At 41.2% G+C, this 13,249-nt stretch overlaps 1 protein-coding gene across 3 annotated transcripts; it reads right to left on the bottom strand.

The window, feature by feature from the left end:
• Positions 1–13: 13 nt before the first annotated feature.
• rbbp5 (retinoblastoma binding protein 5) lies at positions 14–12,316 on the bottom strand. Of its 3 annotated transcripts, none has more exons than XM_048254273.1 (14): positions 12,164–12,316; positions 11,642–11,667; positions 11,346–11,518; positions 10,635–10,775; positions 10,119–10,281; positions 9,674–9,783; positions 9,466–9,585; positions 5,513–5,666; positions 4,527–4,598; positions 4,106–4,223; positions 3,442–3,511; positions 2,778–3,019; positions 2,230–2,436; positions 14–394 (listed from the first exon to the last, which is right to left on the bottom strand). In XM_048254273.1, exons 1-14 carry the CDS (start codon positions 12,180–12,182, stop codon positions 342–344), a joined length of 1,668 nt encoding a protein of 555 aa, XP_048110230.1. In that variant the 5' UTR covers positions 12,183–12,316; the 3' UTR covers positions 14–341. The 3 variants fall into 3 exon arrangements, with proteins under 3 accessions (XP_048110230.1, XP_048110231.1, XP_048110229.1); XM_048254274.1 differs by having other exon boundaries at positions 2,359–2,436; XM_048254272.1 differs by lacking the exon at positions 14–394 and having other exon boundaries at positions 1,662–2,436.
• Between the last annotated feature and the right edge of the window lie 933 nt (positions 12,317–13,249).

Genomic DNA, 13,249 nt, shown 5'->3' with positions numbered 1-13,249 from the left:
GGTTAAGACACCACAGGAAATAGGGTAGCCTTTATTCACTAGTCTACTTGAGTCGACTGATATATACAAAACAAAAGGAACATAACAAATAGAGAGGATACAAAATGGAATCCAATGGAGGAAAAGCACAAAATGGAAACCAAATGACAGAAATGTCTCTTCATCATCACCACCTCACTCTGCTGGTAGCAGCGTTGCCGTGGAGATTGTTGCTGTGAGGCTTTTGTGTTCCTCTGCTGCCACTGTCTGGTGAAGACCAGCAGAGGCAGTGAATGAGTCACAAAATGGCTCCTTCACTTCTGAGGCCAAAAAGGCCGCAAGGGGGCGTTGTTTCTTCCTCATTAGTCCAAGCCTTGGACGTCATGCTGTTTGTAGGACGGTGTAACAAGATTACCTATAAAATGCCATAAATAAAGTTAGACATGCAGAATTAACATGCGCTCTGCCACAGAACAAACTTGGTTATCAGATCTTACCTTTTTTTGAACTTGGTAATGGAAAACATGCTCATGGAAAACATGCTCTTTCCAAATTGGCTGCCTACACAGCTAACGTGTACTGAAACCTGTCACATCTGCTTGGGTCTCTAAAAGTAGACTTCTACTAAGTTGAATTTATAAGAATTAGAATGTACCAACAGCTGTACAGGTGTAAAATGACGCAAACAAATATTACGACTCCTGTATGTAGTCTACTTCCAATCACTATCACATATGTCCATCTACACTACCTCCCTGGTAAGACCAGACATACATTTACTATATGAACATAATGCTGGCTAAAACTGAGATGGGGGCATTATGGGAACTGGGCCAGGCTGCTGCAGTAATTAACAGGAATAGATCTCATCAGTCGCTGAGCTTTCTGGATGAGTCTAAGAACCTGGAAATCCAGGATAAGTGTATTGTTGATGCTACGACTTGGAGTGCAAAGTCTTACATCCACAATCGTTTGTCAAAAATAATTAGCACTCCTAAGTGCTAATTCTACTTGCAAATGTTGGTTAAGTAGGGCTGGATTGCTGTTATTAGCAATAGCACCAGAACTCCAGTGAATCAAAGACAGAGGTTCTGTAATAACTTGTTTAGCTCATGCAGATAGTTTTATGTAACTGATTCTGCATGTGCTAAACTTGATTGAGAACTGCCCCATCGCCAAACCATGCATTTTCAAACAGGGTTCATTTTTGGTGAATTGAGTTGAATTCAGCTCTGAGAAATCAATATGAGCCGTTAAAAAATGTAATTAAGAAAGATTTACAACGGCCCCGGCCAAGGCGCGACTGGCTGGGGCACCTGCACCGTACGCCGGCGACCCAGGTTCGATTCCCGCCCCGTGGTCCTTTCCGGATCCCACCCAGACTCTCTCTCCCACTCGCTTCCTGTCATTCTTCACTGTCCTGTCAATTAAAGGCATAAAAAGGCCAAAAAAATATACTTTAAAAAGAAATTTAAAAAAAAGAAAGATTTACAATCCATTTTGGAGTTGGTAATACACAAAGCACCAAAAAATATTTCAGTTAAGTCCACACACTGATACTCCTAACGTTTTGATCTGGGTGTATGTGTCTGCATGTGCGCCTTGCGACACGCACACGACACGACACGCCTTAATGCGACACGCGACACGCTTACACGCGACACGCATTACACGCACACACACACACACACACACACACACACACACACACACACACACACAGGCCTGGGGAAGAGCAAAGGCAAGAGCGGAGCAGGAAGGACAAGGAGCAAGCAGGAAGTAGACAAGACCAAACATAGAAAATGACAGAGCACACAGGGCGACTCGCTCCTGGTTTATCCAGGCAAAATTCTAAATGGACCACCATGATCCCCCTTAAAAACGGACCCCAAATTAGTTCAGGAGAACACAGAACCCCCTAGAACACACACAGCATGGAGGGAGCTGAGAGAACACCTGTGTTCTCCTTTTACATCGTTATTAGGATTTTTTTGATTGCACGTTGGCTCTGGTTTCCAGTGAGAAAGCGCAAATCAGGCCCAGTCAGTCAAGTCACGGGGGCCAATGGTTACAAAGCTTTGGGTTTGAGTGGCAGGTGAGGTGGCGCAGGCTCACTGGCTGTCTGAGGGAAGTGGGCAGGGGTTTTTGTCAGAGGGCAAGCAGCTAGCGGGTGAAGCTTTTGCTGGGCAGGGCTGGGGAGTGGGGGATGTGGAGCTGGTGGTTGGTGGTGGGGCCGGTCTGGGTCCTTACCTGACGCTGCCAGGCTAGACTCTGCCTGTGCTCTGCCCTTCATGCCCACGCCCATGCCCGCTCCGTCCAGAGGGTACCCCCTGTCCCCTTTGTAGAGTTTGGGCCTAAAGGCGGAATCTTTCTCTTTACCTTTGGAGCCTTTCGGCCGGCCCGCAGTCTTCTTCTTAGACTTGCCATCGCCCTTCACACCCAGCAGCGGGTGCACCTCTGTAGAAAGACAGGCAGAGACACACAACACAGGAATGAGTGACAGAACGGAGAGACGCAAAGAAAGGAAGATAGAAAGAATGAAGAAAAGAAAGACAGAAAGAAAAGTAAAGAGAAGAAAGAAAGAAAGAAAGAAAGAAAGAAAGACAGAAAGAAAGAAAGAAAGAAAGAAAGAAAGAAAGAAAGAAAGAAAGAAAGAAAGAAAGAAAGAAAGGACAAAAAGAAGATAGACCATGGAACTATTTATGACAAGACAACCAAAAACAATTCCACTTCTCTGGAATGTTCTGGCCTTTGGCGCCAACGTGTGGCATGTCTGTGCAGGAGTCTGAAAGACTCACCATCACTGGGGACGCCCTGCAGCTCAATGGTGGTGGTGCGGGCCTTCTTCTTGGGCGGAGCGCCGTCCAATGACGGCTGGCGCTTCTTGTCTCCCGAGCCTGTGTGTACAGTGCCATCTTCGGCGGAGGCGGTCTGACCCGCAGCGTCGGGTGGGGGGCCAAACGGATTCTCCTCAGGGTCCTCCACCTCTGGAGCAATCGGCAGGTACAGCAGAGCCTTATAGTCCTCCAGCTCCTCATCGCTAAAACAACAGCAAAGAGAAGTGGTGTTGATATGGAAGCATTTTTTGTTTCTAGACTAACTGAAGGACCTGGTAGAGAGGTAAAATCTGATATCAGGTTGTTGAGGTGAAGACTGATTGGGCAAAATCAAATCTGTATATGAGAGGTATTGCTATACATAAAATTTAAGTGATTTCGCGATCCAACGCTTAGTTTCCTCCATTTCCCTGCCTTTGACCTTCTGTTACATTTGTTTATATTTTTCTAACAAATATTTAACAACAAATCTATTTCGTCCACTTCATTAGAAATAATCATTATTAAGACCTTAACCCCCTTCTCAGACCAACGTTAGGATATGTGGTCATTTTGTCTATTGACCTCACACCAAGGACAGCAAAGCCAAAAGCCACAAGAAGCTCACAGGCCCACCCACACACACCTGCTGCAGAACGCCACGATGGGGTCCACCGTGGTCACGTCCACCTCCTCGTCTTCCGCAGCATCCGCACCTAAGCCACACCAGGAGGGGAGAAATTCAACAATAAGTTTGTTAGTTTAGCATACAGGTAGGTGGTGAAACCTGCTGGGCATTTCTGCCTGACGCACCTCCACCGGTGGCTAAGAGATTAAGGACTACTTAAGGTGTACATGTTAAGGAACACTACAGAGGGCATGCATGGGGCATCAGCTGGAGACCACTCCTAATAATAATAATAAACGTAATTTTAAGACTCCACTAAATACTGGAAGCGTTTAAATAACAAAGTAAACAGAAGCTGAAAAACACTTCCAGAGGTGGGTTCAAATTCAGCAAACAGTGGTGAACATTCGTGGCAAATAAGTTTTCTTTGTTAAAACATTCCATTGCAACGGTAACACTTAATCCAGCTAATGTCCAGATCCACTGTATGTTTGTGGAAAACTACCTCTTCAAACTGTTTGCGAGTGTTCGCAAACGTTCGCTGAGAAATTCAGGCAAACAGAAAACTGTTTGCAAACGTTCACCTATGTTTGCAAATTTGAACGCACCTCTGGACTAAAAGGATAATTTGTCACACGTGTTTGTATGAGACCGAGGTTGTTTGGGAGTCTGTCAAATTTACCTGTCTGTTCTGGTTCACTTTTGTCCTCATCCTCAATGTCAAATTCAGACTCCCTCTCTTCATATTCAACGTTCTCATCCAGCTCTTTAAAGTCTGGGGCAAAGGCACTCCAGTTTTCCTGAGGGGCAATCATAGTTCAGACCACAAACCAAAACATAAAACACAAATCATTAAGCGTCAGACACTCCTTACACCATATGCTCATTAAGTCTTACTCATTAAGATTGCAATATGCTTTCAGAGCAAATCAGTATCTTTTTATATTCCATCCATGTCTTATAATGGAATAATGCAGAAGCTCAGCAACACCAGGCAAATGTTAATAAAGTGAAATGAAAAATTAATTTGATTAAATGGTGTATGCGGAATCAAAAGTCTTTCAAGGGCATGTTTCAGCCGCTGACCATTCTGTCTCACTTACCACTTGGTTCTGGGCCCAGATGGACACGACCCCACTGGAAATGGAGGCGATTATCGGCCGGACCGGATGCCACTGTACAGTTTCACAGAGAAATGTGGCCAATCAACTCATAAGCACATACAGACAGCACAGCCACCATGGGATTAGTAGTTCCAATGGCTGATGGTTTGGTTTAGTATTAGGGCTATTCCACACAAAACTGTCACATCCATAACGCCAACACAATGCCATGGTATAATTTAGTTGCCGTTATGGACGTGACAGTTTTGCGTGGAATTGCCCATTAGTAACAAAACATGTACAAACTTAATATTCTAATATGACCTTGCACTGTATTTACTATACAGTGCTGATATTTCTGTACTTTATACTGAAAGGGTTTAAAGCTATCCCAGGTCTATCTCCAGCACCAAAAGCATTATCAGCAATCCCAATTGTTAATTTGATGTGGTTACAAGCATATGGTACATACAGTATATATGAAGAATTCAGAGGCAAAACCCTCTAAACGCCACCTTCATCAAAAATGACATGACAATGGTGAGTAAATATTCCACACATAGTACACGTTAATCAAATGATTTTGCTTCAAAAGCTGCTAAATACCACTCTCTTTCTGGTCTGAAATATCGATTTGTAGGAAAAAAAACCTGGTAAGGAGCCTGATAAAAAATGCTCATTTAAAAGAACAGTGGTCAGATGGATTTAGAGGGTTTTGCATCTGAACTCTTCATATGTCTCTTTCACTGACATATAAACAGCATACTGTATCTACATATCTACATGGACATGGAATGAGCTTAATTTTACACTCTGATCCCATTTTACACCCTTATCCCTTCTAATTCCTCCCAGTCTCATTTTGAGGAGTAATGGCTATTCAGGTGACAATGTTGTTTCATTGTAATGAGGTCAGTGTTACAGCTGACATGTAACACCTTCCAAAACACTTGCTCAGGACTTTAGCCCTGTGCTTCCTCACTCACCGCTACATCTAAGAGCAGCTCGCCTCGTGTGCCGTGCAGGATCTTGACCAGGTTGCCAATACTCTTCTCCCAGATGTAGAGGGCGTGCTGCCTGGCGGAGCCGGCCACTATGTATTCTCCATCGCCAGAGAAACAGCACCGTTTCCACGGCGTCCTAAGTAAACATGAGGAGCAATAGCAGGTCATACAAAGCACTGAGGATGTCTGTTGCCGTTACAATAAAAAACAAAATTGTCTTTCAAGTATTGCAAGTGAATGATTGCTGTTGACTGTTTGCTGAAAAAATATTTATCACCACCAGAACTAGATGTACCGCATAGCGGTACAAAATATGACCGCTGCTCAGTCCTGTACATCCGTTCCGCGAAAATAAATCACACTTCAATTTGTCTCCATATTTTACTCCATCCCCCACTCTTGAAACTTTTGTGTATGCTTGTTTGGCATGCCTGAGTGTGTGTGTGCAACTGCACAGAAAGTACCCTACTGGTGCTGAAAAGGTGAATAGATTGTAGAATAGCCAAAGAAGATGTAGAATTGTTATAAAACCTTTAAAATCTCTAAACAATCACAAGTAGGGCAGTTCATCACAGTTCATCCATTGCAACTGGATTGATGAAAGGTCACTTACACCTGTAGGCTACATTGTATTTGGGAAAAGCAAAAGGTATCAGCATAATGTTATTTTTATTTTTTTATTTTTTTTTTGTATTTTTAAACAAAAACATCTCTGTCAGTTCCATGCCGTTTTCAACAGCTATCAAAAACAAAGGTCATTTTTGGATGGATGGATTTTTTGTGAATGTTTCTTCTTCTACATAAGATTTTAGTCATCTTTAGTTCATGTAATACTTTTATTGTCAATGCACAAATTAAGTAACAGTAGCCTAGTCTGAAACGAAAATGCTGTTTTACATCTAACCAGTGGTGCAAATAACTGACATGTCCAAATGGGCCTTGATGAAATGCGTCGCTAGACTGTTCATACACATTTTAACGGACCAAAGTTGAAGAGCTTTTGTCCGTTATTGTTAGTGCAAATATAGGCTGATTCATGTTCCCTTGCATTGTTTAACTGAGGTCCATGGCTAGTCTGGCTTTCATCAGACCAAGCTCAATCTTTTAAGAAATCAAAAATAAATAGCGGGCAGATCAGGCTGGGTTCACCCAGCCTAGTCCATAGGCACCCGATATTGTTTAATTTTCCGATTGAGATATACACGCTCTGGCTATTCTAAATGCAAAAATGCATCAGGGAGTTATGACAAAACGGTAACTAACAAACTAGATCCTAATAGAAAGCTGTTAGCTTCCCTAAGCTACAGGTAGGATTATAAGGTAGGCCTATTTACAACATAAATTGTCAATAGGCTATGCTGGCGACACAAATAAAATCTCCTTTGGAAACCAATGGCTTACGCCTTACAGTATCAAGCGGACTTAAACTGTCATATCGTGGCGAAAAGTTGTAATAACATTCACGCAGCTCCATGAGTCAATGAAAGCCAATGAAGTAGCCACTTCTAAATGGGACCCACTACACAGTAGCTTAAGGTGTTTTGCTAAAGCAGCCATAATGAAATGAAGGCGTCATTGTTTGGATACTTCACACACACGTGCTTTTTAATTTCACAGACTACAACTACCAAGCTGTAATCAAAGCACATCGATTCCCCTCTCACACCCTGCACACACTTAAAACAAAATAAACAGGCGTCTCAGTCTCACGATGTATAGGCAAAACTGTATCAGACCGGGTGTAACGTTGGTAAATCTTCCATTGCACAGAATGATTTTGTAGTACGTGCAATAAATGACAGTCGAAAGATACAAACAGTGCTGCTATACATTTGCTTGGTATAACCGCATTTATAGTTTTCTACAAATGCAATAAATCAAATGCCTCCATCACTCAACCAACGCTAACGGTAACATTACCTAGGTCCTTATTGATATTACAAGATTAACGTTACCTGCAGTAAAACCAAGCATGTCCGATAAACATCCTCAGATTTATTTCGCTTCAAGAAGAAATGGGAATTACACTTCATGTGAACATCATCCTCCTATCCTTATTAGATGTTAAATGCGTGAAAATTACAGTCCTTGTATGAAGCGTCCATTGTTTTTTCCACCCACTTTTAACTTCCAACAAAATTACGCCTCACTGCAACGATGCGCCATCTAGTGGACAAACGACTACTTCTCGCCAATACTGAAAATGCAGCCATGATGATGATGATGAATATTTATTTTGGCTTTCTTTTAATCCTACTGATTTTCATTTTTTACCGGGGGGGGGGCAAATCACAAATGAGTGATTATGAGCCAGGTTGATGTGGGCCCTTGAGACCAACATACCATAAAAGATTCACAGAGAACTGTGTCTGCCCTACCCTCCTTTTGGGGTCCAGTCCAGCGGGGGCTGCAGATGAAAACGAAAAATGACGGTTCCATGCTATCCTTGTGGGGGTACATGCCCACCAAGTTTTGTGTACCCCGGTCTTTCAGTGTCCCGGGAATCCTTGTTGGTGTACGTCACTAAATGTACACATAAATTATTTTATTGTAAGGCCCCCCATGAACGAAAGTACACAAAACTTGGCATGCATTCAGAGGGTGTCATAATGATCCTACACTTTTAATTTCGTGCAGTTTTGACCTTGTCAGCCAGAGATATTGAGATGAAAACACCTAATTTTTTTTGCTTTTTTAATTTTTTTAACTAGGTGGCTATACATGAAATAAGTGGTAATGGGATGGGTTGACATGCCCCCTTAAGACCAACATACAAAAAAAAGGTGGACCTCCTAGGCCCTACAGTTCTCGAGATATTCACAGAAAACTGTCTCCGCCACCTACAGGCCAGTTGGTGTATAGTAACATAAATTAATTTATTGTGTGGCCCCCCATGAACGGAATTCCACAAAACTTGGCGTGCATACAGAGGGTGTCATAATGATCCTACACTTCCAATTTTGTGCAGTTTTGACTATGTTAGGTCACAGATACCTTCAATTACACCACCTCATTTTTACTTTTTGTGTTTAACTAGGTGGCTATACATGAAATGAGTGGTTATGGAATGGGTTGACATGGCCCCTTGAGATCAACATACAAACAAAAATGGTCCTCCTAAACCCTACGGTTTTCGAGATATTCACAGAAAACTGTGTCTGCCCTACCCTCCTTTTAGGGGTCCAATTCAGCCGGGGGCTACAGATCAAAACGAAAAAACGATGGTTCCATGCTATCCATGTGGGGTTACATGTCCACTAAGTTTAAATGTACCCCGGTCTTTCAGTGTCCCGGGAATCATTGACGGAAATTTGGGCATGCTAAAAAAAAAAAAAAAAAAAAAATCTGACTAAACCTATATGATGACCGCTTAATGCTTGGCGGTCATAATTAAAACCTGCATTCTGTATCTATGACTACATTTACATGCACTTAGAATCCCGGTTATGAGGCCTATGATTTGATTATATTCAGGATATGGTGTTTACATGAACACAGAGAAACCTGGTTATTAATATCCCTGTATGCACAATGAATAAACGGGGACTAAGGTGTATACATGGAACTGTATCCCAGTTTCTTTTTAGAGTACTCCATCTAGCATAACCGGGTTACTCAAAACCGGGGTTCTGAAATCAGGATATGATGTTTACATGCGCAAATACAAAACCGGGATACTTCAAAATCCTGATCATAACCGGGATACTGAAGTGCATGTAAAGGCAGTTTATATCTATTACACTAGCTGAAATATAGACTTACCCTCCTTTATGCCAGGTCTAGTTATCTGAAAGCTATTCACTTCCATAATAGTGATGCAACAATAAAGTATCCATGGCTACTTTCACTTGTCTGTTCGTATGCACTTTTAACGGTGTTTCAATACATTTTCATTGTGTTTCAATCATACACCCACTCAAAAAGGCCCTCCTCACCTGTTCACCAGGTCCTGTAGCTTCTGCATGGGTTCTGGTTCGCCGTCCCTCCCACAGGTGAGAATCTCCCGCCCATCATACACTCTGATGATGCGGTCTGCTGTGTTTATGAGGAAACAGCTGAGGAGAAGGAGGTAAAGCTTTTACTGCAGATGGATCCAATTCACAAGAACAATGATATTAGTGTCAGTTGTGAGGTTTCCCTTACCTGCCTTTGCGTGCAAACTCTATCGATTTAATGGCTGTCGTGTTGCTAGTGCCCGTGGTTACTCGGAATGATGCTACAAGATCCTGGGTGTTTGTGTTCAGAACGAGAATCTGTATGAAAACAAAACAGAGTGAAGGTCGGTCGCATGACTGCTTTATCAAAAATGCAAAATGTTTTGAAAAATATCTTTGTTTTTCCAATTCTTTTACATCAATAGTCCTACACCAGGAACTACAGATAAATACATGCGGAAGGCTACATGTGGTGTGTTTATATCAAGTTGTTTTTTCTTTGGCCTCCCTGTCAATATAGGCAAATACGTTTTGCCAAGCTAAAAAAAGAGACCGGTGTGTTTAGAAGGCAAGTGAAGAACAAAACCAACGATGTTCAAAATGACCTGTAACAGGACAGAAACAGAGCTGAATCGGACAGATTGCAGACTGACCTTTCCTTTGGCATTGCCTGTGTAGATGTACTCCCCCCTTCGATCGAATGCAGCCACTACATTAAGGTCGGAATCGTCGTCCACAGGAAGAACCACATGTTTCGAGTCTGACAATGTGAGTAACACAGGGGCCGACTTCATGGGACATACAAGGACTTTGTCTCTGAGAAAGGGAAGCACAGTATGTGATCAATTAAATGAAGGACGATTAAAAAACTAAATCAACACAACTGCTATGGTATGAATACAGGTTGGGGCAGTAATTAGTTTATTCAAAGCACCAATTACTCTGTAGTGCCACAGAAAACATACAGTTGGAAAAAATCTATTTATAGTTGTTTATTTAAAAGTGAGGTTAAGCCCAGGGTCCCTGTAAAATCGAGAAGCCTTTCCTGACAAATTTCCTGGATGTTTATTTCCACATGAATACATATTAGCAGCAGTAAACGAACATCACACTCATACTCAAAACATGTCAACACATTTTCATAAATTACATCATATGAAATAACTCACTGGTCCCTGGGGTGGAACTGGAGCTTGAGAATGGGCGAGGGGAAGCGAAACCTCTGGTCACAGTCCCCCGTAAGGACATCCCACAGGGAGACAATATTATCTGTAGAGGCGCTGACTAGTTTGTGACCATCTCGACTCCAACTGTTCAACATATAAGACAGCAAGCAGCATAAGGGATTAGGAGGGAGGGAATAATGTCAGGTGCATTATAAACAGGACAATAGCAGCCCTGCAGCCAAAAGATTAGGTATATGTCTACAAATAAAGGAAGGTCATTTTCATAGGACTAAAATGGTATTTGGGGGAACCTAGTAGGAACACGAAAGTCAATAAGGGAACATGTTTGTCTTCCTTCCCATAAAGTTTAGGCTGGCTATAAATAATGCTTTTAATGATATTAATGCCAAAACATTGCTTCACAAATAATGTTTTTCAGGCTGTAATATGGAAGTACTATCAAGGGCAGAAAAAATAAGTATTTACAGGTCTTGGTTTTGGGACTGATTAGTGATATAGACAATGTTTGAACTAAATGTGCAGATGTGCAGAAACAACTTTACCTGACCCTTGTCATCTAATTTCTGTTTCTATATGTCACACTTGTTTGTTCCCTATACCGGTATTAACTATTGCTACACTGAATGACATTTTAGTTGGTGTCTTCTCAATTAGTGCACTTGTACACAATCGTGTACCTGTAAACATACTGACCTTAGTGAACAGACTGGATGTATGTGTGCGCTTATGATTTTGGCAATGCCCCGTGTAAGAAAGTCCCAAATGACAATACGGCCATCATTGCAGCCGACGGCCAACAGTGTGCCCCAGCGATTGAAGGTGCATGTAAGCGCCATACTGATGCAATCAAGGGTGCCATCTGCCTCCTGTTATTCAATGTAAACAAAAGTTTTTAGGAGACCAAGAAGAGTCAGCTTAACCTTAAAAGTAATAAGTAGTTTCACATATGACCAGTTTTGTTTTTCCAAGTTCACCAACTTGGTGCTTACCTCGGGATAGTTCTGCCCGAAGGACTCTGGAAAGGAACAGAACATGATCAGAAATACTAAAATAATGCTACTATTAAAGTATAAATAAAAAAAATTGCGCCTTACTCAGGACAATAACAAATATGTATCAAATAAACTACACTCTAACTAGCTTAATTATAATAACAAAATAGATCTACTCCGATGCAAGCAAGTGATCATCATTCCAGTGACAGTTCTAACGTTAGACAACACAAAACATAACATTAAAGTTGGCTTTGACGGTTTATCATAGCTATTTAATGAGTGGTTGTTTCAGAAAGATCACAAATGCATTGTTTTAATCAAAGAGACTGTAAACTTTAACCCAAAATAGCTACATAGTGCAATGCCGATTTCTTAAATTTGGCGATGATTGGCAGGGTAATTTTTCATAAACGGTCGTTAGCGTGCTAGCTGGCGTAGTTATCCGCTAGCTACAATAACTAGTTAGGATTGATACAATCGCAGATACAATTCCAAACATAACAGGAAATATATTACCGAGCAACTCCAGATTCATCGTGGAATACGATCCAATAACAAAAAAAGAAAAATATTCTTAGAAACGCAATTTAAAATCCCAGTCGCATAATCAGTAATAATTCAACCATACAGAGAAACTAGCATAGGAAACTAGCCAGCTACTAGCGCGACTGGCGCCTGGCTGAAACGAAGGACCCCAAAACAAAACAAAACCAGAGACTATGCCCAAACCAAAACCAAAACATTTTCTCAGATTTAGCAAATATATCAGGCGTGTATACATTTTCATACATTTTAATCTATCGTTCAGCATTAATGAGCTTCATGTAATATATTTGTTGTCTATGTAGACATACAGGCGTATGATAGGCAGCTTTTTCCCTTACAGTGAAAAAGCATAGGGTAGGCTCATAGACAAAAGATATAATAGGGTAAAGTTAGGCTACATGCTTTTACTGTCTATGGGTACATAGTTATGCAGTCTACATATAAGTTTTTTAAGAAGCTGACAACATGTTAGTAAATTTTAGTAGACTATGAACATGCTATTCTAGGCTTCATTTGACATCAGATAGGCATATTTTTTCAGATATGATTTTCAGGCTATGAATGAACAAACCACTCTTTAAAAACCTTCAGAGGATAGCCTACAAAAATAAAATTGAAAAGTTTGGTTCATGTAGGCTATGTGCCAGGCTACACTGTAAACAGTCAAAATACTTGAAATAGGCAAATTATTTAATTTAACATAACTTAGGCTAATCATCGAAAAAACAAAACGAATAGGCCTAGTTTAAAAAGAAACTCAACTTTTGAATGTTATTGGCTATCCACCCATGATCATTTGCAATAACATTAAAATCATCAAACTTACGCCTACCTAAATGTGTTTTCAATAGTTTAAATACAGTAGCCTATGTTTTGTTAATAATATACACTAGCCAAATTTTTCAATGTGCTGGCTGCACTGAAGTACTGATAGACATAGGTAGGCTACTGGTTTGTGCCTTACATGCTTTATGCCTTTGTCCTCCCTGCTGAAGGCAGTTCGATGTAGCCTACTGCTATCTGCTACTGCCCATTGTTCAGTTATGAGAAATGCAC

This window comes from Alosa alosa, chromosome 10 (assembly GCF_017589495.1).
Source record: "Alosa alosa isolate M-15738 ecotype Scorff River chromosome 10, AALO_Geno_1.1, whole genome shotgun sequence".
NCBI lineage: Eukaryota > Metazoa > Chordata > Actinopteri > Clupeiformes > Clupeidae > Alosa > Alosa alosa.
Note: the sequence above shows the minus strand (reverse complement) of the source record. Positions and strands in the feature narration are given on the sequence as shown.

Coding starts and splice junctions, on each gene's coding strand:
- rbbp5 (XM_048254272.1), bottom strand. Junction 9,586..9,673: donor GAGTTTGCACGCAAAGGCAG/GTAAGGGAAACC, acceptor CCTTCTCCTCAG/CTGTTTCCTCATAAACACAG. Junction 2,437..2,777: donor GCAGGGCGTCCCCAGTGATG/GTGAGTCTTTCA, acceptor GTCTTTCTACAG/AGGTGCACCCGCTGCTGGGT.